Genomic DNA, 27,960 nt, shown 5'->3' with positions numbered 1-27,960 from the left:
TGAATCCTTGCAGCCTCTCAATTTTATGCATATAACACTTTTGTTCCTTTCAGCCACCCTCCGAAGCCTTGAGGTTCAATTAGGGTGCACTCGCCTGGCTTGTCAGAGTGTAGAAGACCACTTGTGTTCTTACAAAGACTTTTCAAAGAGACTTCATTCTGAAACTTGATGTAAAGATGGGCCAAAGGATATTGAATGCGATTTGGACTAGAATTATCTCAGTCTAAGCGATTTGATAACCCTCCACTGTAGTTGGAAGCCTGCTGCCTGACCTTGACCAGTTCTTTTAAATGGCTCATCGATTTAGGTGGTGGAAGTAAAGTGGCGTAAATATTTCACGTGTCTTATGAAAATAAATTCATGGGACTTGGAAGAAGCAAATGTCAGTATTTTGGGTTCTTTTGTATTCACAGTAAAAACATCATAAACTTCAAAGATGTCACACATATGCTGCTTATATAACACCTTTGAGAGGAAAAAGGTCTTCATCTAAAATGATCTGAACTTCTGTGTAATTTCTTCCCTCTGAATAAATGAATTAGTCAAAGGTGAGAGTATGGGGTTGGCTTGAAATATGCATGTGGATAGTTTTCCTTCATAAACTTGATGCTCCATTTATACCTAATGGTAGAATAAAGTTTGAGAAACATTTTGAAAATTCCAGAATGATGATAATAGTAGTAATTAACATTTATTTGGCTGTAAGTGTCAGGCATTGTGCTGAGCACTTTATATGCTCTATCTCATTTAATTATTCTAACTTCTCTATGAGGTGGATCCTAATATCCCCATTTTATGGATGAAGTAGGACTTAGTCAGGTTAAGTAAACTACTTAAGGTCTCAAAGCTAAGAAGTGGTTGGTTTGACCTGGGAATGGAACACGAGCCTTAACTGGAGTCTATGCATTTGGGCAGAAAAGCTTGTAAGGATTCTATAAGGTTGGACCAACCCTTGTTGGGCAGCCACCTTTATTACCTAATGCAGTTATATTATTTGCGTTTACTTTGTATAACCCCTCTCTTTCATTGGATCTGTATTAGACTATTAGACGCTTTTTGAGAGTAGAATAATCTTTTATTTCTTTATAACTGCACAGCAAACTAAACTTTTTATGCATGATAGATACATAAAAAGTCTTGATACATAATAAAGTCTTTGTCTGGAAGAAGGGGGGAGGCAGTGGTCGGGCGCATCTTGTAGCTTCACTGTAAAGTAGCAAAGGCTGGAGGCAGTGTTCATCAGCACTACTTCTGGAAATAATGGGGTCCCCTCCCTCTTGTATTTCAACATTCCTGTGGCTTGATTTCAATGTGACTAGTGCCATGAGCTTTTCTGACATGCCTCTGTAAGGGAGGAAAAAAATCTTTCCTCTGCCCTGTTACATTCTGCATGTGGGTCCTGCGAATTTAACTGACAAAAAACCAGGGTAACAGGAGAAGAAGGCACACAAATTTAATTGATGTTTTAAATTTTGCCTGCATAGGGGCTATACAAAAAAGAAGTGAAAACCCAAAGAAGTGGTTAGACTTGAAAGCTAATATACCATTTTAACAAAGGGCAATATATTGTGGAGAAGAGACTAGACACAGGAAAGGGGAATTTGGGCTTCTAGCGGCAGTAAATTGTGGGAAGGTAAATAAATATATGGGGAAACTAATGGAAGATAAGGGTTATTTTAGCAAGGGTTAGTTATTTTAGTAAGGGTTGTTTTAGTTTGTTTGTGCAGACTTATCTAGGTGCTGTCTCCATCACTGGTGATAAGGGTTGTTCTTCTCCCCCACTTGTCTGGTGGGCAGGTCTGGGGAAACACGTTCACAAGGGGAATTTTTGCCCTGCTTCTAGGCGGATAGGGGGAGGGCAGAGAGTTCTTCTTGTGTCTACTTTTTCTCAATTGCCTTCAGCTGAAAATCATCCTTATATCAAAGCAGCGTATTTTGGGTTGACATATTCCAGTCCCCTTTACGTCATCCCTCTTGCCCAATAAAAACCATTGACAAAGTTGTTCTCACTTGCTTAATGCCCAGGGGGGGACACAATACATTAGAGAGAGAAAAAGGAGAAGAAACAACTTTCAGTGGGCTGATGTAAGCTGTCAAGTCAAGATTCTCTATCGATCTGTCAATCATACCTCAATAAAGCTGGAAGAAAAAGATTCTCTATCAAACAATCAAAAGGAGGTAGAGAAAAAAATTACAGATATCAGTATAGAGAGAGCTTCGTGGTGCTTTTGAGCAACTTCATGGTATTCCATTGCATTTATTTAACCAGACCCATATTAATGCACATTTAGATTATTTCCATTCTTTTGTTATAACAAATAGTGTTACAACAGGCTTGTTGCTTACGTGTGTGAGTAAATCCACAGGAGAGAGCCCTGACAGTGGGATTGTTGTGTCAGAGGGTATGTGCATTGTCATTTTCATAGACATTTCCAGAATGTTCTCCAAAGAGGTTGTACTAGTTTACCTTCCTATGAAAAACGTGTGAGCGTGCCTTAAACAGAAAAATTACAATATGTGGATAGAAGATATTATCAAAATGTGGTCAGAGGGCTGGGAAGTGCAAGACAAGGAGCTTGAGGAAGCTGAGACGGTATCACAGAAGAGGGGAAATTTAACCAGGATCTTGAATGCTGAGTAAGAGTTTGCTAGGCAAAAAAGGGGGAAAAGTCATTTGGCTTGGGCAAAAATAGAGAACTTGATATGTCCTCCTATCCATGCCTGACTGCATAGGAGCTGAGCCTCTCCCAGAGAAGCCAGAGAGACGCACATGGAACTGTGAACCAGAGAAATTTGTCCCAAATTAAAGAGAAAGACATTTGCATAGTGTAACAGTGTGTGGAAAACGGTACCTCCACCCAGAAATTGAGAATTTAAATATCCACCTGTCAGCCATCTGTGTATCTGCATATCTGTTTGTCAGAGTGTAACAATGGCTGTGGGTGTTGAGTTTGCAGCCGTGGGTGTTGAGTTTGCAGCCATGGGTTAAAGATGGTCACAGCTTCAAATCACTTTAACCAGTCACTGGTGGGACTGCTGTGGCCACCTCCTTTTTATTAATTCTTGCCAGTCATTTGTCACTTTATGTTTGGGCATCTGTAGAATTTTTGGAAAGTCACAAGGCAAATTCCTCAGCTTACTTTGGGGTAGGAGTTGGGGGAGAGTTTTGTATTTGTGCATTTTGATTAGCGTGGGGTTTTAAAACTCTTTAGCATCCCTTAGAATTTGATAGCTACTTTGGTTTTATATTCTTGGGACCAAAGAATGCACAGTGTGGATCTTTTCTGCCTCCTGCTCCTGATTCCTGATTCCCTGGAACCTGAAGGCAATTTGTATTCAAATGGAGGAAGACCCTAGAGACCCACTCAGGTTATACTACTGGTAGAGGGGCTGCCTCAGGCCCCTCAGGAGGATCTGAAGGGAGCCCTGGAGAGTCTCTCTGGCATCCCTACACCACGGATTTTGCTTGGTTCTGAGAAACTCATGGGTTCTGTTTCAGGATTCCCTCATCTAGGAGAACTTGAATCTGCTCACTTGCATGAGACAAAGAAATGACTCCACCTGGAGAATATTCTGGAGAGGTTGTGTCTTCTAGGAACCTCCTGACCAAATCCATATTTGGGTGGAGGGCGCCTCCAAATTCTAGCTCTCTGGGCCTGGGCGAGGGCGGCGAGGTGGAGAGGCCCCTCCAGCCTTTTGGCACAGTTGGCGAGTATCTCAGATTCCAGATTTGGAAGATTCCACGGAGTCTCATATTTCCTTCCTTGAAAACCGGTCTCTTATGACTAACTCTGAAATGTTGCCTACCCAGGTTTACAGGGTTTTCTGGCTCCTCTGGGGTCTATTTTTTTGATGAGTCAGTGTAAGTTTGTCGACAGTAGTACTGGAAGGACCTAAACAGAAGGTATTCTGACTTTGCCACAGAAAGCGTTTTCTCCAAAGTTAGTATTTTGAGTGGGGCACCAGGCTTGGGATTGTTTTCAACCTTATTTTTCTGTTGGGGAATAAATCATTCTCTTTTATTCCTCTGCACTCAGGTTCTAAGTCTCAGTCACCCAAGCAACTGCCACCTAGAACCTGGGCCTGTGTTAATCTGAAATGTGAAGAAGGAGTCGCTGCTTAGGATGACTGCTGACTTCCTCTGTCAAGGAGCTGGTCCATCCACAGGGCTGCTTCTCATCTTTGCCTGATGCCTTCCCACTCTCCAGAACCAATTCTGTACCTAAGTATTGGGGCTCTAAAGGGTCCCTAGGGCTTGACACTGGCTTGGTAGGAGCTCTGTTCTCCACAATGGGCTCCCACCCATGTCCTGATACTTGGTTGGTATGAGTCTGTCTGACTAGACTTGGTTCTGGCACTTTCTTGTTGACTGGCACTGGGATGTCTGCTGCCTGGTCTGCCCTGCACCCTTGCCGTCGGTCTGCTTTTTCCCTGTGCTTGGATACATGCCCCATATTGTGTGGACCTTTGGCTAACATACCTGTGCCGTTCCGATGTACTATGACCCCAAGATTGGTCTGGATCTGTGTCTGCTCTTGGATGGATTTCCCCTGGGGCGCCCTTCCTTCCTCAGACCTAACCTTTGGCAGACCTGACTGCCATAGCCAGTTGTTATTTGAGCTCTGATTGTGGCATCTCAAGGGACCAGGGCCACATGCCCAGAGAGCCTTACCAACAGTATCTCGGTCAGGACTGTCCTGACATCCCGTGGAACTTGGTTTTCTCTTCTCCGTTCCACAGGACTCTGAGAACGAGCTCACTGCTTCACGTCTGATGAACAGTTCACCTTCTGTGTTCAACTCTTCCCAAACGTGCTTACTTAATATAAGCTAAAAACAAGATTCCTGACAGGAATTCTGTTTTCAAATGAGCTAGTCTTTAATGACAGAACTTTTAGGCATAAAGATGGACTAATAGGGTGGATCTTCTAGGACCAAGCTGTGATTGGGAGGAGGGGGAGACAGAATATAGTAATGGGAAATAAACATTGGTCTTGGGATGAAGTTCTGGCCCCAATTTTTTGTTAACTTGTTAGGTCACCTTGATAAGTCAGTCTCTAGACCACTCTGAGCCTCAGTCTCTTCATTTGATTCTATCTCTGATTCTAAATCTCATTGCCCTCAACTGGCTTTTCACATAATTTCCCAAATTTCTACATAATTTAATCCTGTGCTTCTTAGACAGTCCTGGGATGTTTTCGATGATCCCCTACCTATCTTCCTGCTATTCCCAATACTCACTGCCACGTGGATACAAACATATGGAGGAATTAAATACTTTAAGGGCTTTTCATAAGTCCAGAGGAGAAAGAGAGGAAAGGAGGGGGTGAGTGTTAGGGTGGGGACGTAATATGTTCATAATTAGGTCTGATCTGATTTCCCTGAGGCTCTGGATACACAAGGCAGTGTGTTTTTTTGCAGCTGCCTAGAGGGAAAGAACACTGGGGTCGCCCTGCGGAAGCCCTCAAATCTGGGCTCTACATGCTTGGATTCCAGGGAGACCCTTGCAAAATGTGGTCATTTATGAATGGTCATTAAGGCCCTTTGTGTTTGGAAAATGTATAAAGTTGATTATAATTCAGTGACATCAACTCCTTAGACTTGACATCTAAGAATATGTCTTCTGCTGGTTTTTAGAAATTAACTCTCTGTGCAAAATATTGTTCAGAATCCTGCTTTCTCCCGTGTTCTTTTTTCCTGTCTTTTTTGGAGGTGACAATTTTAATCCATGGATTCAAGTTCAGACCTTGCTTTATAGAAATTCTCATCTTTCATTCCAGGAAGGAGGGTTTTCAGTGCTTCTTTTTGGAAGAGGGATGACAGTTCTTCCTCTGAGACTGGTTCTCAGCCCACCCATTGCTGTCAGTTATATAGGTCTCACACAAGGAACCAAAAGCCTCTCTTTTTTTAAAGAAAATAACATTAATATATTTATAGGAGTTCCAATATAATGAGAATTTTAAGAACATAGAATTGTACTGATGGGAATAAGTTTATTGCTATAACTTTAGAACAAAAAAAAATTCTGTTCATAGCTAAAAATTATTATAGTGTTCTTGATTATTAATTTTCCACTAAGAATCTTTAAGAACCTAGGTAAAGAACTGCAATTTGTTAGGACAGATGACAAGAGAAGGCGTGTTACTTCTGCGGCTGGACATTGGGCTCTGAAGGGGGGCACATTCCTAGTCATTATTATGAAGCCTGCAATTTCCCCGACCACTGTGTGTGGGTGGAAAGCCACGGCCCTAGAGAGCGCTGAGTTTTGTCTCTTCTGTCTCTGTGGGCAGAGAGATTATTTTCACTGTCAACCCATCCACATCGTAAACAGCAAATAGTTCTGCAGGCTCAAGTGTTTGGGAGGGGACCACGCGTATTCCTAGAAGTTTAAGGGCAGATTCCAATGTCTCAATCCGTTGCCTTCCCCCCACCCATGACTCCTTGTTCACAAAAAGATAAGTGATCTTCTGGGCATACATGAAAGAAAAAGAGTTAAAAAAAAAAGTCTGTGAGCAGCTTGCAGCCCTCAGGAGTGGGTGTGAAAGATGCCTTTGGCCTTGGGGTGGCTGAGCTCAGTCGCTGAATGTAAGTGTATCAGGAGTGCTGTCACTGCTCACGCCCAGGCCTTGAGAGGAATCGCCAGCATGGTCCTGTAATTACCCTATTTTAATTCCAACCCCACAAAACCACAGCTTTTCATTTGTCTGGCCTTGTTCTCTAGGGGAAATCCTAAGGACTCCATTCTCTTGGGCCCCTCTTCCTCCTCCCATAATCTGATCTCGTTTGGGAAAATACCTGAACATTTCTTTGGGTTAAGGTTCTCCCCTGATCTTTTCAGGGAGCCACTCGGACTCCTTGGGTCTTCCCAGACCCTCCAGACTTCTATCTAGCCCCTCCTTTCCGTAAACAACCTCGACTTTCAGGACCAGGCAAGTTGGGAGAAGGAGCTCATCGGTGGGGGGCATCCCCCTGCCTGCGCTGCCGAGGCTGCAGGGAGATGCCAGGTCTGGCCCTGGGATGGCCGGTGGGTGTAGCGCCCACCAGAGGTGTCATGTCCAACATTGCCAGGGCCACCAGGCAAGGCTCACCGCTCTCATGATAGGAACGTGACTCTTAGGAACACTTTGTAAACCTTTTGAAGGAGCACTGTTGTGTGACTTCTCTGAGGATGCAATTAGGGAAACAGTTTCCAGTTTAAAGATATCTTAGTCTTAATGAGTAGATGATCGTGAAAGAAATGAATGTCTTAGACATCTTGCTGGTTTCCTATAGTGGGTTCCTCTCTGAACCCACTTTCCTGGTTTTGGGTCTTTTATAATTTTTTTTTTTTTTTTTAAGATTTTATTTATTTATTTTTTCCCTCCAAAGCCCCAGTAGATAGTTGTATATCATAGCTGCACATCCTTCTAGTTGCTGTATGTGGGACGCGGCCTCAGCATGGGGGGAGAAGTGGTGCGTCGGTGCGCGCCTGGGATCCGAACCCGGGCCGCCGGCAGCGGAGTGCACGCTCTTAACCGCTAAGCCATGGGGCCAGCCCTATAATTTTGGAATGCGGCCTTTTGCAGAGTCTCTTGGATGTGCTGCAGAAGAAAATTGGATCCTTTTGTTTTCTGAACTGAGAGGGGCTCAGTTTTCAAAGTTATTGCTTCTTCTTTACTCTCTAATTATTTTTTCCTCTTGTGTTTGATAATATATCTTACACATCCAGAGCTTGTATTTATTATACGAGAGTTCTAGTATTAACTAGAAATAGTAAAATGCCCTCAGCTACAGGTTTGGCCCCTGTGTGTCCATCAGGTAGGCTTCGAGTGAGCGCTCGCTTAAGCTCAGTTCTATGTTTCTAGAGATTCTCTTTTCTTTTTCTTAGATACAGTGTATGTCCTTGTTCCTATATCAGGTTTTAAAGAGGTTCTGCTTTAAATAAAGGAGACCTTTTTTGTGTGTGTGTGAGGAAGATTAGCCCTGAGCTAACATCGTTCCCAATCCTCCTCTTGTTTCTGAGGAAGATTGGCCCTGGGCTAACATCTGTGCCCATCTTCCTCTACTTTATATGGGATGCCGCCACAGCATGGCTTGACAAGCGGTGCCTTGGTGCACGCCCGGGATCCGAACCTGCGAACCTCGGGCTGCTGAAGCGCAGCACACAAACTTAAACCGCTGCGCCACTGGCCCAGCCGCAATAAAAGAGACATTTTTATCATCATGTTGTCTTGCTAACATGTGTCTTTATAGAGGGCTAAGACCAAGGACATTTTCCATATATTCTGAGAACATTTTATTATTGCCAAGAGTACCAGACACCTACATCCGAAACATTTCCATTCGGTCTCTAAACACGGTTTACACGCATTCATATGTTAAATGCTCTGGCCTGGTGTGTTTTTTCAAACTGTGGGTAGTGGCCCAGAGAGAAAGAAAGAGAGAGAGAGGGAGGGATGGAGAGAGGGATTAGAACAAGAAGAGAAAATATCAGAATCACTCAAAATAAAGATAAGTATTTTTCGTGAAATTTTTTTTAGTTTCATGAGAGAATGTGTATGAGTGTTTCCTGGGTCCTGATGTGCAATGAATTTCTTACTGTGGGTCTCAGAAAAATTTGAGAAACCTCTAGCCTCTCTGTGCTCATGTCCCCAGCCTCGTCTCACCATTTCTCTTGCCAGGCTTCAGGCATGTTGATCTACTTGGCATTCCTGGACCACCGTTCCTGCCTCCAGCCCCTCAGTCTGTATAGTGCTTTGTATTCTGGGTCTGCCCCCCCCACCCCCCTCCCCAGCCCGCAGCCCCACCTCTTTGCATGAGTGACTGCTGTTATCTTTCCAAAATCAAAGTCCATGCCACCTTCCGGGTATGGCTGGCAGTGACCTGAGAGTCTCCCGCTGTCTGTGTCACTTACAAGTCCCTGGCATTCTCGCTTTTGTGAGCGTACTTGGCATGGCCATTTCTTATTTCCACTGATTTATTTATTTATTTTTTTCTGTTGAGAGCAGGGAGACAAAGAGGACCCATTTAAGAAAACTCTGCTGATAAATGAAGTAAAAATAACTTGTAAGTTATCCTTCGATAGGGCATTAAAAGAGAACATTTTCCTGGTTATATGTGGAATTCTTATTCTTTGTAGACAATTTAGAAACTAAAGAAGAAAATAAGCATGACTCATAGTTCTACCATCCAGAGATAACTGTTAACATTTTAATGTTGTTTCCTTCCCGTTTTTCTTCTATGCATATCTTTGTTTGACTTAGTTGATTGTGTACATAATATTAACCACCAGCCTTTTTTACGTAGCTATAAAACAAGTACATATCCCCAAAAGGCTAATTTTTGAAGGATATGATAAACCTTTTTTATTATTATTGCGGTAACCTGTATTCCAACATATGTATATAATTACAGGTTACGCATTTTTGTTTTTTCTGTAATTCTAGGTTTGTAGCTGTTATGGATTGAATGTTTATGTCTCCCCCGAAATTCGTATAATGAAGCCCTAACCTCCAGTGTGATAGCATTTAGAGATGGGGCCTTGGGGAGTTGGTTAGGGTTAGATGAGGTCATGCGGGTGGGGCGCACATGGAATGAGTGGCTTTATAAGAAGAGGGAGAGAGATCTCTGTGTGTGTTCCAACAGCAAGGAGAGGCCATGTGAGCTCACGTGTGAAGGCAGCCTTCTGCAAGCCAGGAAGAGTGTTCTCACCAAAAACTGAACTGGCCAGCACCTTGATCTTGGACTTCCCAGTCTCTAGAACTGTGAGAAATAAATGTTGTTTAAACCACCCCGTCCCTGGTATTTTGTTATGGCAACTAGAGCTGACAAACACAATAGCTATAGGTTTCAAAAATAACAACTAAAAACTCACATTTAATTCTTTAATAGCCACTAAGGGATATAATATTAGATGTTATGCTTTGTTTGCTTAACAAAAGCATTAGGATTTCTCTGCTGGGGTATTGTAAATGATAAATTCCCTAATACACAGGAATAGGATCTTGATAATGCTGTCTTGTCAGTGAGGACAAAGACACAGGAATAAGCTCCCAAATAAGGTAAAAATTTGCGGTAATTAATAATAGCTAACACGGGCACATACAGCGTCTCTGGAACTGTACTCAACACGTTATGTGTATTAATTTGTTTAGTCTAATTTAATCCCAGGTGTCAGCATTAAAAGCTCAGATCTCTGAGACACATCCAGAGTGTTCAGAGAATGGGTCCTGGAGCCAGACGGCCTGGATTTAAACTCCATCCTTGCCTCTTCCTAGCTGTGTAGACCTGGCATAGTTGCTTACCCTCTCTAAACTCAGTTTCCTTGCCTATAAAATAGGGTTAATAATGTATTTATATCCCAGGATTGTTTTGAGGATTAAATGAGTTGCTGCAAGTCAGCATTCTGCATGGTGTCTGGCGCGTGGTGAGTGTCCTGTGAATGTGAGTTTAGGTGGGTAATTCAGTTTTGGATTAGAGATTTTAGTGTTAGGGAATTTTCTGTCTCAATCTTGGAGGTATGGACTCACTTGCCCAACCAGTCATTTCACATAGGACGTGACCGAGACCCAGATTGCCTGGGGGTCAGTGAGAGGCAGATTTGGACCCGCAGCTCTTCATGCTATGGCATAATGCTCCTTTGGTCTGACTTGTTACTTATAGGAAACGGGAACCGTAGGATAGGGGTCGACAGACTTTTTCTGTAAAGGGACAGATAATAAATATTTTAGGCTTTGTGTGCCACAGATGGTCTCTGTTGCAGTTACTCCACTCTGCCATTGTAGTGCGAAAGCAGCCATAGACAGTACGCAAATACTAACTGCGTCCCAATAAAACTTTATTTATGGATGCTGCATTTTGAATTTCAGATAATTTTCATGTGTCTCAAAATATTTATTTATTTTTCTTTTATGAGGAGATCAGCCCTGTGCTAATATCTGCCAATCCTCCTCTTTTTTGCTGAGGAAGACTGGCCCTGGGCTAACATCCTTGCCCACCTTCCTCCACTTTATATGGGATGCCGCCACAGCATGGCTTGACAAGCAGTGCGTCAGTGCACACCCGGGATCCGAACCAGTGAATCCCCGGCCGCCGCAGCGGAGCACTGGCACTTAACCGCTTGCGCCCCCGGGCTGGCCCCAAAATATTATTTTTTTGATCCCCTCCCAACCATTTAAAAATGTAAAGCCATCCTTAGCTCACGACTCTTGCAGAAAAAGGCATCGCTGTGATGGATCGGCCCGTGGACTCATCTTGCCTTTTGCAGAGGGAGGCATGACGAGTGTAGCTTTTTTGTAAAGTTCCAGTGACTGAAATAAAGGGTTTTGTTCCATTCTTCCCTGCGGTCTCCTCAAACTGACTTTGGAAGCAGTTCATCTGGGATGAAGGGGCTTTAGGGGCCTTTGCTCGCTGTCTCTAATTTTTAGCCAGTCAAGACATAGTTGGCAAGGAGCTCGTTGTTTGAAATTTTGAACCCCGCTCTTTGGGACTTTTATGTTGTACCACAGAGAAGAAATGAAAATAACCAGCAGTTATGGCCCCTCAAGATGTAAAAGTAACCAAGTTTGCTGAAAGGCCCTGAAAAGTATAAGCAAAGGAAAAAAATGGATAAGAAAGGCACACTGTTAATAAACAGACCCCTCTTGTCAGAAAAAACACTGGCTACTGTTTTTAACGAGTCTGCCATTCCTGCAGCTGAAATCAAGACACGTTTCAAATTCTTTAGGTTTTTTTTTGGGATTGCATAAGGGGAGGTGGGAGGAAGAGGTAGTGTTGGAGTAAGGAGACAGGAAAATATTATTACGTTCGTAGGCTTTTTTATTTTTACTTTTTTTATTTTTCCCCCAAAGCCCCAGTAAATAGTTGTATGTCATAGTTGCACATCCTTCTAGTTGCTGTATGTGGGACTCGGCCTCAGCATGGCCAGAGAAGCGGTGCGTCGGTGCGCGCCTGGGATCCGAACCCGGGCCGCCAGCATCGGAGTGCGAGCGCTTAACCGCTAAGCCACGGGGCTGGCCCCATAGGCTTTTTTCTTAGTTGTATGCTTTGAAGGTATATATGCAAATAGGATTCACTGGATTTGATTTAATTAATCCAGGAATATAAGTATGAAGGAAGAAACTTATTCTTTACATCGGAAACTCTTGGACATTGTTGCTCTCACATGATGATTTTCTTTGCAAGGATTATAGCCTCGGTGTTTTATTTTCAAGAGCAGTGGGCTTTTGTGCAATGATGTGAATAGAGATCTTCACCAAAAAGCCTGTTCTGAGCTAATCAGCTCATTTATGGGCGATGGAATCTACAAAGCCCAAGGGAGCCCCGTGTTGGCCCAGCAGAGCACAGCTGTTTCCTTTCACCCTAGCAATCGAAATGATGGCCTTGACTCTTGGATACTCTCCATAGACTCCTTCTGTTTTGTTTTTGAGCAGAAAACATCCTGTTTCATCATGCATGTTTCATAAAATAATTTAAATAGGCCTAGTAGAAATAACATTAATACTTTTACTTATCCTGAGACTATTTGGAGGTGATGACACGTGTTTTTCAAACCATAGGATATAAATTAAGAAGATTAATGCTCCCTGCGTTTTCTTAGACAAATGTGAAAAATATATGTATATAGTAAATTCTTATTTTTCCGTGATTCTCCTTTGTTCAAATAATTCTCTTTCTCTTCTTTCTTTTTGAAAGCTCTAATATTGGTTATAACTATTAACTTTTGGGGGAGATGGGAGAATATTACTTTTTATATGCCAGCTGAATTTTGAAATTCACAAAGTGGAGGAAATATTACCCATTCTTTAGAGAGTCCTGTAGCAAATCTCTAGTTTGATCAGATAAGCCTAGAGCAGTGGCTTGCAAACTTTTTTTGACCTTGATCCTCTCATAAGATGTATATTTTAATTAATGACCTGGTACATACAAAAATATACACACACACACAGACATATACACACATATGACCATAGAGTACTGAGAAGTTCACCTTTGCCTCAAATTTCTTCCAAAATCAGCCATTCAGCTTTGGCTGACTGGCAAGATGGTGAAATACCTACTTCAGTGTCATTTCTGGCACATCAAGACTTGTACTTGAGCAAGGATTGCAGATTGCGTAGGTAGCCCTCGTGTAGCAGCACCAGTAATGCAAACAAGGCATGCTGTTTGGATTTATTGTTGTCTTTATATTCCCTTTGAAAGATAGTAAGGACTCTAAATGAAACTTATTCCAAATGACCCCTTTTGTGCTTTATGTATCAAATTCTCTTAGTCAATTGAAGTATAATGTATATTTATTATTAGAGAATAAAATATTGCAATAATTAATGATGATTGTGAGGCCGTGAATTTTATATGTCCAAAAATTATTATATAAATAGTAAAAATCATAGATTGAGAATTAACGTTGAGAGAGTGCAATCACTAATAATTTTGGGGAAACCGTGGTCTCCTTTGTGGGATTACCTTCAGTGAAATTACATCAGCATTAAGTAAATCTTCAAGCCCAGGAGACGAAGAGGAGATAAGTCGGTTTCTATTAGGGAAGAAGGAAAGCTTACTAACTTGGTGGCAGTATCACTGTAGGCAACAGCCATGCTGGCAGAGCTAGCACCAAAATATCTTGCTTTTTTGCAGACCTCGTTTCAGAGAGAACATTTATTTCGTTTTGCAGAAGTCTTGGCAGGCTGCAGTTCATGGTGCTGAGGAATTATGGTTCTTGCCCTGTTATGTAAAACTTTAAAAAGGGATCTACCAGAATTTTTTTTTTTAAATTTTTTTTTTCCCTTTTTCTCCCCAAAGCCCCAGTAGATAGTTGTATGTCATAGTTGCACATCCTTCGAGTTGCTGTATGTGGGACGCGGCCTCAGCATGGCCGGACAAACAGTGCGTCAGTGCACGCCTGGGATCCGAACCCAGGCCGCCAGTATCGGAGCACGAGCACTTAACCGCTAAGCTGTGGGGCCGGCCCCAAAATTTTTAATAATAGAATTGTAATCTTAATTAACTTTTTGAACAAAATTTCAGATTTATTCTTGTATCCCAGGTGTAGTTCATCAGATGTATTCTTTTTTTTTTTTTGTGAGGAGGACTAGCCCTGAGCTAACATCTAATGCCAATCCTCCTCTTTTTTGCTGAGGAAGACTGGTCCTGGGCTAACATCCGTGCCCATCTTCCTCTGCTTTATATGGGACGCCGCCACAGCATGGCTTAACAAGCGGTGGGTCGGTGCGTGCCCGGGATCTGAACCTGCGAACCCCGGGCCACCTCAGTGAAGCATGTGCTCTTAACTGCTGTGCCACCAGGCTGGCCCCTCATCTGATGTATTCTTATATCTTGTATTTCAGATGTATTCTTGTATTTATTCCTGTATTTTATAGTTCATTCTGTAAAGGCAACATTTGACTTTGGCAAATATTGATTTTAATATTTGGGTTTTGGCATTATGCCAACAAGTGAATTTGGTAAATTTCTAAAATAAGCATCCATCTATCCATCCATCTGTCCAGTCCCAATGAAACAAAAATTTCACAAAACTATGATTATTTCTATCATGTACAGTCTTACAGTGTACTCTGATCTTTTCTATTGTATTTAATATTTTTTAAAGCCATTAAGTTAGTTTCACAATCTACTCATAGGTCATGATCCACAGTTTAAAAATGTTGAGGCTCACTGTTCTCTGGAAATAGTGACACAGTTGGGAGGGGTCATTTTCTTATGGTCCTTTTGTATTTTAGTCCCACAAAAGATGTGAGGAGGGTTTACTAGTTACGTTCCTTTCCCAGAAATGCAATTTAAGATCTCAAAGGCATGGTAAGACTTATAAAAAATGAATTGATGCTACTGCCAAATATTTTTCTATAGTGCTTGTACCAGTTTGCACACCCACTGGTAGTGTCTGAGAATTCCAGTTCTGTGTCCTTAACATTAGCATTGTCAGGATAGTTAGTTTTAACTATCATAGTGGGTATGTAGTAGTTATCATAGCCATTTTAAATGAAGTCCATCTAAAATGTCTCATGCCGGGCCGGCCCCGTGGCTTAGCGGTTAAGTGCACGGGCTCTGCTGCTGGCGGCCCGGGTTCGGATCCCGGGCGTGCACGGATGCACCGCTTCTCCGGCCATGCTGAGGCCGCATCCCACATACAGCAACTAGAAGGATGTGCAGCTATGACATACAACAATCTACTGGGGCTATGGAGGGAAAAAATAAATAAATAAAATCTTTAATAAATAAATAAATAAATAAATAAAATGTCTCATGCCTCTGAATATTTTTAAGCAGAATGTAAATGAAATAGTTGATCTGTTACAGAATATGAAGGTCTGATATTTTGAATAGTCATCCCCCTTGCTGTTTATTCTGTGTGTATCCATTATAATGAGCAGTCCCTTTATAATGTTGTCTTGGTGGCTCACTCTAGAAGCTTATCCTCCACTCCTCCACCAACAGAGAATAAAGTAGATTAGAAATTGTATGTTCAAGTTTGTAAGCCCAGTGGCTTCTAAGTGGTATTTCAGGGCCTTAGAGGTGCACTGATACATATTATGTTTGCAAACGTCAGAAACAGAAAATTCTTTTACCCCTTGCCTCTGTAAGACCCTGTCCCTCCACCTACCTCAACCGTATGGACAGGGATCAGTTTATAGGAGTCTGGGGTCGGTCTAACTCCAGAGGAAAATAAAGCATTTGTTTGGTGACTAGTGGATTCAGCCCTTCTCTATAGGGGCAGGGTGGGGTTGTTGAGAGAAGGGAAGGGCGTGCCTGGCTAGGTGAGGAGCCAGCAAAGTGAAAAGCCAGCAGGGGCCCGCTGCTGCTCCTTGAATGGGAATTTGCTTATCTTGCTTACGTCAGGAGGCCAGCCAGCCATACTGAAATCCTTAACACCATTCACGTGCTAGTTCATGTGAGCGTCACAGAAAGACAAAAGACTGGACCTCTTTCCAGTCTTAATTCAGGGTGAATTCCAGGGTGATTTCAGGTAATTTGTACAGTCTTCTCAGCTCCACTTTCTCTCTTTGTTATATGTAACCAGACTTCCATGAGAAAATGCTCGAGAGGGAGGCGCCTGAGGAAGGCATCTAATTTAGCCTCCCTGCATATACAAGAACACAACTATTTCACATTTCTGAATCTGCCTTCTTTAAACAAATTTGGAATTGATCAGCGCCTGGTATTGATGATTTGTTAAGATGTTTATTATGATTTTTTAAGATGTCTGCAAGGACAATACTGTAGAAACACTGAGTAACCAGGTTTCTTCCCTCCAATACTCTGTCTAAACCTGTAGACCTATAGAACATTGCTCGCAGTTGAATTAAATATGATGTAAAAATGATTGATGAATTAAGTATTATTTATTATCCTCTTGAGAGACTATCCAGGGTTGGTAAACTATAATCATGAAAGTCATCTGTTTTTCTTTTTTATGCAGTTCTTTCATATCCTTTTCTTTTCATATCCATATTCTTTTGCATTCTTTCATTTCTACTTGACTCAGGTTTGAGAACAAAATAAATTAAGGCCCAGAACTTTTATAATATATGGATTACAAGGGATCCACAAGAGACTAACATCCTAACATTAATCAATAAGTAGGATTGTGTATGTGAAAGTGTTTTCTACAGCCTTACACAGGGAGAATGTTTGCTTGTGTAAGAGCCTGGAGAGTTGCCTGCTGTTCCATATTTAGTATAAATCAAGATGCAAATAAATCTCCCACTTCCTTTTAGTTGTGAACATTTTAAGTAAGACAGTTACAAAAGATACAATTGCAAAAATCAGTGGCTTAGTCACACTCCAAGTATTTTTTTTCGGATTCTTTAATTTATGTTGAATTTTTTCTTAGGTCATTGAGTTGACGTTGGATCTTGTTTCCAAAATTAGCTATGGCACATCTCATCGCTGCCATTCCCTCAAAGGAGCAAGAAGGTTCTTTCATTATAGATTTGGTCAGGAGTGGGCCGGCTCCTTGTGTACCTTCTTTTTGGAAAGTGTGAAGTGATCAAGATAACTAACCTCCCCTCTCAGAGACAACCGGGTCAGCAGAAAGTATTTCTCCCAGTGGCTCCTCCTTCCGTTTGATGTTTCTTTCTCAGGCCCACTCGTGTGGGTAAAAAACAAAGTCAAATGAAAAAAAAGTTTTCACTTTTGCTTCTGCTGCTTAACCTCCCCGCAGTAGAGCAGGAAAGATGTGGCACTAGAATTTAGATCGAAAAAATGTTTTCTTGCAGACCCGCTAAGTAACCGGGGATCTGAGCTGCTCTTCTATATTAGCGCGTTTAGAAGAAAGAATGATTCCCACCTCCACCCCCATGAAAGTATCTTTACTGTTTTCATTGATTGTAAAAATAATACATGCTCAGTGTAATGGATATAAACAATACATGTAAAGGAGAATGTGATGTTTCCCTGTAATTCTGTCATTCAAGGCGTGTGTGTGTTAACGTAAATGGGGTGGTACTTGGCATACTGTTCCATAACCTGCTTTTTTTACTGAATATTTTGCAGGCTCTTTGCTACGTCAGTGTCTGTGGAGCTGTCTGCAGCATTCTTTTTTAATGACTCTATCATGTGGATGGGTCAGAGTTGACTAACATAGTCCCCTCTTAATGGATATTACATCATTTCCCATTTTCTGACGTTCTAAACCTGCGTCATTCAGTATGCTGGCCACCAGCCACGTGTGGCAGTTTAACTTAATTAAAATTAAATAATGTTTAAAAATCAGTTCCTCAGTCACACTAGCCACCTTTCAAGTGCTCATCAGCTACATGTGACTAGCACAGATGTAGACCTTTTCCATCAATGCATAAAGTTACAATGGACAGTGCTGTTCTAAACTACTGGTTTTCAGACTTTTTTGCGTTCATGTTTCCACTCCTTCATTCTTCATTCATTCAACAAATAATTGTTAAGTGCCTCCCATGTGCCAGGCACCATGCCAGGTATTTGGGTATCTCATTTAAAAAACAAAAACACCTGTGCTTACAATACTTCCATTCTATCAGCAAAAGGTTTTGAGGACTCACTCCTGATAAATATATATGTAGTTATAAGTTGTATATGTATTCTATTATGCTGTTATGTTGTAAAAACGTGTTAAAGTAGGAATGAGAAAGAATAAGATAAAAAATGTAAATAATTTCTGAAGTAGTCTTCCTATATCCCACCTTGGGGACCACTGTTTTGAATGATGCTCTTATACTACATGGTCATCTCTAAAAGTTCTTCTGGTGCTGAAACTGAACTGTTATCACATTTTGAGTAGGTAGTTTTTATTTTGATATCCCTTCTAAATCTGTTTATTTCATAGAAAGACTTTTTTTTTTTTGCTATCTGTAGGCTTTTTCCTATACTGTTTGAATTTGTTCTTTTACTTACATTTCATTTAGGAAGCATTTATTAAGTTCACACTATATGCCAGGTAAGTGCTGGAAAATTGGACAAGTTAGGTAGGGTTCCTGCTCTTAAATGAGATCGGCGGGCAAATCAGTGATTCTGAGACGCGGTGTTACAGAAATGCTGCGGGGGAGCGTATAAAGAGAGGTACTTTTTGGCAGAATGGAGGACAGCTCTCGTCTCGCATGAGCATGACCTCTGCTTAGTTACTGCATTCTTTTCTCTGTTTTGGGACTTAATGGAATCACAGATTTCTCCAACAAGTACTCTTTTTCTCCATGATATTTTCTTTTCTTGTGGAAAATATAAAATCCTAAACCATTGATTTAAGAATATTAAACCACTGTCAATTGTCATATTAAGTATCACTTTATGTGAAGACACTCATCTTTCTATTTTTAAACGTCGATCTTAGGTTTGGAAGGGCTCTATATAGGACAGAAGCTAAGTATAAATAATTATGTGGCTCTTGTTGTTTGAGAGGGGGCAGCAAAATCATCCCCCAGAGATGTGTGTTTATTCATGCTTTCATTTAACAAATATTTAAAAAATACCTCCTATGCGGAAAAATTACTTAATTCCAAAATAAATTTCCCACATGGGCTTTTAATTAGGGAATTTTGAATAAGGAATATAATGGATAATACCACTTAGAGCAAATTTAGAAATGAAAGAATTGATCACGTGTTGGTTTTTTTCCTCTCTTTTAGGGCAAGTTAAAGTGTTCAGAGCGCTGTATACGTTTGAACCCAGAACTGTAAGTATTCAGTTTTTAACTTTAGAATTGGCATAAAAACCTAAGGTGATTTCATTTAGATACTTCCTCTGGCCTAAAAGGTTCGCCTTTTCTTTAATAGACGTAAATAATTCACAGGAATGGATGTTCGGTCACTTCCCACTGCGGTCCAGAGGTGTGAAAACTAAGCCTCTTGGTTGATCCGCACATCCTCCCCGTCTGGAGGTCACGTGGTCATCTTGTGCTGCTTGTCCCCGTGTGGTGACACCACTACCCACTTTAAAATCACCAAGTGACCTGCATATAAAGCACGTGACCCTGTCTTAGTCATCTTCCTCTGAACCTCACGCTAACCTCTTACGCTAATCTTCCCCTTGACTCTCTACCTCAAGCTACATTTTAATAGCAACTTCTCTCAATGGCCCAGAGCAGTTTTTTATGTTTCTGCTGTATGAGTTTTCCATTGTTATAGTTTCTGGTATCCATCCATAAATCCACCTATTATGTGACAGACGCTGGTCCAGGTCTTAGGGATGGTACAGTGACAATGGGAAGGATGGTCTCATGGAGCTCACCTACCAGTGGGGGGAGACAGATAGTAAGTAGACAAATGAATGACTGTCGGGGCCTGATAAGTGTTATGAAGAAAAACAAGGAGGGTAAGGGGCAATGAGGTTATGGAGGAAGAGTGTTATTTTCAGTAGGGTGTTCAGGGATGGCCTTTCTATAAAGGTGACATTTGAGCAAAGATCTGAAGGAAGTGAGGGAGCAGAGGGAACAGCAAGTGCAAGGAGATCCTTGTTGGATTTTAGAAACAGCATGGGGGAGAGTGGGGCTAGGAAAGTAGTGAACTAGGGAGAGGGAGGTAGGAGATGAGTTCAGGGAGGCTGGGTCTTGTGGGTCTCATTTGGATTTTGCTTAAGATGAGAGGCAATTGGAGGGTTTTGAGTGCAAAGAGTGATTAGATAGTTAAGCTTTAGAAGAATCACTCTCTCTGAGGTGTGGAAAACCATGTAGCAGAGCAGGAATGGAAGAATGGACTCCCCTTATGGGAGTCCAGACACTTAGGAGGCAGAGGAGAAAGAAATTAAGAAGGAAACCTGCTCTCATTGACTCTTCTCTCTTACTCACTAGAGACGAACACCGTCCCTCTGTGGGCAGCCAGCTGCTGCGGCTTCATCTGGGTTTGCCCTAGACCCTGTTGTCCCCAGAGCAGGCACCACAGAACAAGTGGCACTGAGCATTGATTCACTGCCATCAGGTTGGGGCCTGCCCTCAAATCCCAAATCTGTCCTTTACTCACTGTGCAAATTTACCTAACCTCGTGGCCATCGTTTCCCTCATTTGAAAATGGGAATAATATTAACCATCCTACAGTAGAACCTTGCTGTGAGCATGGAATGAGATCACTGTTTAAGTCCTACCACATGGTGAATGCCACCAAATGGCAGCAACTAATGCGGCTTATGTAGGGTGTGCATGTGTTCAGATGGGTTCTCCCAAGAGTTTGTAAACAAAATGTTTCTGGAACAGGAAAGGGATTTGGTGGGTGGAGATAAGTCTCAGTTGTTTATTTTTTTCACCAACAGGCTCCAATGACATCTCTCCTGAGTTGGTGTTGGTGGGGAATGGGCAGTGTGTTAGTCTGCTAGGGCTGCTATAACAAAGTACCATAGACTGTGTAGCTTAACCAACACAAATTTACTTTCTCAGAATTCTGGAGGCTAGAAGTGTCAGATCAAGATGTCGGCAGGGTTGGTTTCTTCTGAGGCCTCTCTCCTTGTAGATGGCCATCTTCTCCCTGTGTCCTCATGTTTTCTGTACTTGTCTGTGTCCTAATCTCTTCTTAAGAGGACACCAGTCAGATTGGATTAGGGCTCGTTCTAATGACCTCATTTTAATTTAATTACCTCTTTAAAGAACCTGTCTCCAAATACTGTTACATTCTGAGGTACTGAGGGTTAGGATTTCCACGTATGAATTTTGAGGGGACACGAAAAGGTAAGGCAGTGTGAGGCCCAGACAGTGTCTTTGTCCTCTGCTCACAGGGAGGGCTATTATTTCCTGCCTCTGATTGTCCTCATCAGTTGTTTCATAGGGTGCATGACCCCTGAGGCAAATAGGAGTGGGAGAGGGGAGGTAGTCATCAGCTGCCCTCTGGATGGTCGATGAATAGACCGTTCTCTGCCGCCTCCCTAACTCTAGAATGGGACCTGCGTTGACTGGGTTTGAGACCTGAGGTGACTCCTGACTCTCTCCTGTCTCCCCCCAGTATCCTGTCAGTCGTCTCCTTTGTCCTTTCTCACTTACCTCCTCCTCCTCCTTTGGTTCCTGTGACCTTTAACAAATATTTTTGGTTGGTTGATGTATTGATTACTTTAGTTCACCTCCAGTTCTGCTCCAGATGGAGTCTCTCCACTGCTTTTTATCTTAGTTATTATTGAATGAATACATAGGAGAAAATAGGTATTTATTAGGTTTTTTGATTATTCTGTATTTAAAATGTTATTGTATTTTTTAATATCCCTGGTCCCAAGGATCTTAGGCTATAGAGCGGTGCTGTTAATTCATCCTGTGTGTACTGGATGGTCGGTGATGACTGCCACACGCCCTGCTGCCCCCGACTCTGCCTCTTTCCACCTTCCCTCAGTCCAGATGTTAAAGGGGAAGTGTCTGGCCAGACGGGAAGCCTTTTCCCATGGGCCTTCCTGACTGGTTAAGTGCCCGTGCTGTACCAGTTATTCAATATTTTGAATATCATCCCAGAACTAGGTTAGTCTTACATTTTTTTTCTGAAGGGGAATTTCCATTGGACAATGCTGGAAGCTCAGTTTGGTCTTTTTCCCCTGGACCAGTAGCCATCTTCTCTGGTGGGATACATGTACCCCGGTACATCCTAAACTGACGTGGCCTCCTTTGGGTCGTTGGGACCAGGCTAGATGGAAGGGCTGAGCTGGACTCTGCGAGATGATTGCCGACAGGTGCAGCACCCCGGAGAGGCCTGGGTCCAGTTTTTAGCTACTATTCCACCCTCAGGAGACAGGGACAGCAATGCCCATCTCCAGTCTTGGTGTCCACTGAACAAGTAGAACACTGGGCGGCTTATGGCTCCTGGTTCTTCCTGCCAACCCAGTTCTCCTCTGTCTTGCTTGAAGGCAAGGTAGTGCTGGTACCACCCAGTCCTGTTTGGTTCTTATTTCTCGCCCAACCCCCACTTCAATAAAGTGCCGTACAGAGACCTGGCTCGACTGGATAGACCAGTGTAAAGATGTGCTGATGGAGAGAGAACGGCATTTCCTGTGTGCTGGGGGTGTATTGATTTCCAAAGGGAAACCAGCAGGACCCTGCTCTATCATGTAATGTTTGCTGGTCTTCACAGTACTATGTGTAGAGGAAGGAGCCCTGGAATGGGGTTCCAAAAGCTGAAGTGGGAGCCCAGCCCCGCCACTCACTCACTGTGTGATTTGTGGCAAGTTCCTCAACCTCTCTGAGCCTGGTTGTGAAATGGAGATTATACCCGTGACCCGGCCCTGCCAAATGGGTTGTTATGAGGATTAAATGAGGTCAGGTATGCTTTGCAAGTACGAGGTGCTGCTGCTGGTTTTGTTGTACTGTATTATGTGGGCGTGGGGGGAGTGGGACACAGGTATTTTCCTCAGCCACCACCTTTTAACCTGGTCATGACACCATGATGACTGATAATGGCTATGCATGACCCTTGTGTATGAGAGAAAGCATAGGTGGTGGGGATGAGCAGGGACTCCAGAATCTGACTGTCATGGTTCAAGTCTAGGGTCTACCATGTACCTGCCCTAAGGCCTTGGAGAAGTTTCTCGTCTGTAAGAACAGCGCCCACCTCCTAGTGTTGCTGTGAGGGCTAAACTAGTTAATATTTGTAAATTTTTCCAGACCAGTGCCTGGCACATAATAATACTATAAAGTGTTAAATATAACCATGTATGGAGAAGTTGATTTGTTTTTATTAATTTTGGGGGCTCCAGGTTAACAAATCTGAAAAATTTCAAAAGTATCTCACAATCTTTCTAAAATTTTTCATAAAATATATATTTGCATAAACCAACAAAATTAATGCCTTGGGAATTATATGTTACCCAGAATATATGGAACAGGAACGAGAATACACGTTACCAAGCTTGTACTCATCGCTGTAATGTCCCCGTGGCCAACAGTTTACTTGTTCTGATACCCTGTGGTTCTTCAAGGAGAGAGGAAAGGAGGAATGTGGTTAAAAACCAGAGAACAAGCTGGAAATAGAGAAGTGCTTCCTTGATTGTGTCACTATTTTCCCATTTCTGTTCCATGAATATGATGCCAGGAATTTAAAAGTAAATCTTCATTAAATAATTTACATTGCGTCCTGCAAATGGTTTCTTAATGGAAAATGTTCATATTGTAGGCAAAATCTGAATTACCTTGTTGTCTATACTGCCACCAATAGTTTGAAGAATTTGGTAGACCACTTCCTTGGCTAGGTTAGGAAAAACTGCCCCCAGTTTCTCTGGAAGAAGATATTTTATGGGTAGTAGCATTGTGTGTCTGGGAGCTATTGATTAAAAAGAGCATAACAATCCAGTCTCCTTTCCCAGGATGAGAAAACAGTGAGACCTTTTTTTACCTGACTGAAACTGACCACCTGTTGTTGCCTTAGTTGAAAAACAAGTCTGACCTAATGGGCGGCTTGTGGCAGACACCGCTATTGAACGGCAGCCATCGATTTTAAAAACCAAAATAGCACTGAGAAGTATCGAAATGACTGGACTTAGTGGTATTTTCCTAATGGTGCACTTTACCAAACCACAGAGGACATGGATTACTTAAAAGATGGTGAGTTTAAACTGTCCTTGGCTTTACTGCCTTTTTAAAAAATTGAGGTAAAATTCACATAACATAAAATTAACCATTTTAAAGTGAACAATTCAGTGGCGTTTAATACATTCACGATGTTGTACAGCCACCACCTTTATCTAGTTCCAAAACATTTTTATCACCCCAAAAGAAAACCCTGTACCCACTAAGCACTTCCTTCCTATTCTTCTGGGCTTTGTTCCTTTTTTTATGAGAAAGACTAATCAGAGGAATTGTGTGTGTGTGCTTTATTTTCGTAAGTTACTTGTTCGGTACTTTTTCAAAACGTGCCTTTTTGTTTCAAGGGTGAATGATCGAATGGAAATTTAGACAGACTTGACTTTTGCGATTTTAGAAGGAGGCTGTATCTGTAGGGAGAGATGAATCCTTAACTATGATGAAAGCACTGACTGAGGAGGATTCGTTGTTAGACGTAAGTGGGCAAGGTTAGCTCCTGGACAAGTACGGAATGAGAATGGCCCAGCATGGCTCTAAGACCAGAAAGATCTCTTCAAGGCATTGAACTCTTCCAAAACTGCCGGAAACTCAGATTCACTCCAGAAAAATGCTAAGTTTTCACAGATATTCTGTTTTCCTTGCTTCCTTACATCCTACTTTTCCACTCCCATCCCTGGCTGTCATCTAAAGGAGAGATAGTTAAATGCTGTTAAAATTGCCAGCGAAGGCCAACTTTCCTGTTATGGATGGCCACTGCGTCTGGCTGGGATGCTACGGTGGTGAGTGAGTCTCCTTTCCATCCTCTCTCAGAGTGATCCAGTTTGCAGCAGAGAAATACTAAAGGAAATAGTTTGATTCCCTAATCACTTTCTATATCCATCACATATTGGTAGTAATGTTCAAATGCTTCAGGAAGTGCCTTTTAAAGGGACTCAGCCATTTTTGGGTATTATTAATCATCATTTGCTAATTTTTATGTTTGAATTCATAGTGCATCTAAATATCCATGTATTGTGGTTGTTTAAAGCATGATATAGCTAATCTAGTCTTCATTTATATTTGGGGGAAATAGTAATAATAATAATATAGTTCAGCTTTGAAATTAAATAAATTACTAGTGCAGAGTCGTATTTACTGCCCTAGTCTGCAGCTGAGAGAGGAGATAGACAAATGGAAAAATGAATGGGTGAAATAATTTGTTTCACTAGCATAATTTTTATTTGTATGGAAAAGTAACTATCCAGTAACAACAGTAACAAGGTAAACATTTCTCAGTATCCGAAACTCACTCTCAATAGACATCGTCCTGTTTACTCATAAAGTTATGCTGATAAGTGTTATCTAATGATGAGAAAAAGAAGATGCTTAATTAAAGTGCTTGGCTTTATTCAGAGTTTGTAGGACATTTGGCTGGTATAGGCCAGAGCACATATTGACTGTGTAATCATCTAACCCCTCAGAGCTGCTTGTGGTCTGGACTGTCGAGTTGCTGCTTCATATCTTTCAGCTCTTTAGCCTTATTAATGGTTGAATTATGTATTAACTCTTCTCATATATGAAATGTTCATTCTCTCTGAACGTGAAGAGGTGGAATAATGGTTTTCTCAAAATAAGCAGATAGCAGATGTTGATATAAAAGTGTTTAAGAATTGAAGCCTAATCATTTAGGAGAGAGAGCCAAGCTTTTAGTTGTTTTTCATGGTTTTAATTCTAGACATTTATCTTTTGTGAAAAATATATATCACCTTTTAAAACTTTGCAAGGAAGAATCTTCATTAATATTCTATTTTGATATAAAAATGCCCTGCTTTCATTATGGAAGAATATAAGATGTGTATGTGTGGAAGGGGAGACAGGAATCCTTATTTGTTATATGTATAATTCCTTGAAGTTCACTATGGGAAAAATTCAGCTTCCTATACATGTATTAAATTGTTAATAATGTTTTGTTATGTGGTTTATGTGCTGATTTAAGTATATAAAAACCACATTGTCTATAAGAATATTCTACAATTTGGAATTTATATACTTATTATCATAATTGTTGTAGTCTAATTGATGAAAAAATCACATGGAGTCAAACTTGTAAAAATCTTTTTCTTTTAGCCAGATGAATTGTACTTTGAAGAAGGTGATATTATCTACATTACTGACATGGTAAGTCCAGCTAATATTTTGGAATACCATGAATGAACTAAAGATGCATAATATAAGACTATTTTCTATAGCTGTAATATTGTCCATTATTTAAATGTGTATCTATATAGAAATACATATGTCCAAGTCTATTCATTTTAGCACAGTTTGTAATAGCGTAAGATTAGAAGTAGTCTTTATGTCCCTCAATAAGAAAATAGTTGAGGGCCGGCCCCTTGGCTTGGTGGTTAAGTGAGCGCGCTCCACTGCTGGCGACCCGGGTTCGGATCCCGGGCTCACACCGACGCGCTGCTTCTCCGGCCATGCTGAGGCCGCGTCCCACATACAGCAACTAGAAGGATGTGCAGCTGTGACACACAACTATCTACTGGGACTTTGGGGGGAAAAATAAATAAATAAAATCTTTAAAAAAAAAAAAAAAAGAAAATAGTTGAATAAACTTTGGTATATGCATAAATGGAGTATTATGCAGCTATAAAAAGGAATGAGGAATATCTCTATATACTATTATGGAGTAATTTAAGTGAAGAAAACAGGGTGAAAAAATATGGATAGTTTGCCTTAACTTATCTAAGAAAGGGTGAGAGGATACAGATATACCTATTTTCCTCAATTTAAAATAAAAAATCAAAGGAAGAGTCATAAAATAAAATTTAAAAAATAGTTTCATCTATGGGGGGAAGGGAAATAGAGTAGAGGGAAAATAGATGGAAGATAGACTTTCAAAAAAAGTGTACCTTGTTTTGGAGATCAGACTTTGGAATCATGTAACTTTTGCATAGTTATAAAATTAAATTAAGTGGTAAAAAGCAATTCCTGAAAATTAAAAGCAGAATGAATGAAATGAACTTATTGTACTCCAGGTAATTGGCATAACCACACAGACAGGAACTATTCCAAGGGACTTTAAAACTCAGGAGCTCAACTAAACTTCCCTAGTAGAATATATATGAAGGACAAAAAGAACTGCCAAAAAGATTGTGAACTGTTTTTAGTCATGATCTTGTTGGAGAAGTGATGGTATTGCTCCTCTGAGATTGTTGCCTGTGTATAGTGGTTTAGAACAAATGAGTCATTAGGTCAATGATGTTGAAAACTGCGATTTTCAGCCTGCAAGAAAGCATATGCAGATGTAAGATCAGTGAGGCTAAGTAAAAACCCTGTAGCTTTGCATTTGAGTTGGAAGTATGTTGTAGTTTATCTAAAATAAAACAAAACAAAAATATTTCCTGCTCTGTCCTTTGATAAGGCCCCTCAAAAACGACCAACCCAATAATAATATGTTGTTTCCCTTTAAAAGGAACAAGGCTCCTTTGAGAAATGTCTGGTACCAGGTCAGGGACAGCAAAGGGGCGAGATAATCCCGGAACATCTTGTTATTAGAAAGCAAGGAAGCTACCGAAGATTGCTAGAGTCACGTTGGACAGACACAGAACTAAGTTGAAGGGGCTGCCACTAGCCAAAGATTGGACAAGTTGAGCAATCACTCAGGGCAGCACTTCTCAAGGATCGACACATTTACTATGTTTAAAGTCATGAGTTCCTAATGATACTTCAAAACAGACATCATTGACCACCCTGAAAGAATGCGAGGGAACCAACTTTTTATTCTGAGAACTAAGTAAAAGAATCAGAATTTCTTCTTCTTTTTCTCTATGAATTTAATCTCTGGGTAACTTGTGAGTTGATGAGGGAAATTTTCTCTTTAAAGAGATATTCAAGGCATTTAAATGAAGAAAGAATGATAGAATTAGAATGTCACCCATTTTGCAACCTCTATGAAATAATGGATCCAGATAATGCTCATCAGTGGCTACTAACATTACAAAAAGAGAGACCACCAGACATCATGGGTCTCCTAAT

The 27,960-nt window shown here is 41.2% G+C and overlaps 1 protein-coding gene across 2 annotated transcripts in view; it reads left to right on the top strand.

Moving 5' to 3' along the window:
- OSTF1 (osteoclast stimulating factor 1) overlaps positions 1-27,960 on the top strand; it is a 60,076-nt gene that overhangs the window by 14,399 nt on the left and 17,717 nt on the right. For both annotated transcript variants that reach the window (XM_087444473.1, XM_004439632.3), the window contains 2 exons: positions 19,091-19,137; positions 26,047-26,097. In XM_087444473.1, the coding sequence (XP_087300599.1) occupies positions 19,091-19,137; positions 26,047-26,097 (98 nt within the window). The remainder of the gene's footprint in view (positions 1-19,090; positions 19,138-26,046; positions 26,098-27,960) is intronic.

This window comes from Ceratotherium simum, chromosome 20, assembly GCF_057802395.1.
Source record: "Ceratotherium simum simum isolate JZ-2026a chromosome 20, ASM5780239v1, whole genome shotgun sequence".
Classification (NCBI taxonomy): Eukaryota; Metazoa; Chordata; class Mammalia; order Perissodactyla; family Rhinocerotidae; genus Ceratotherium; species Ceratotherium simum.
The sequence above is the reverse complement of the archived record's forward strand: the minus strand, read 5'-3'. Positions and strand labels throughout refer to the sequence as shown.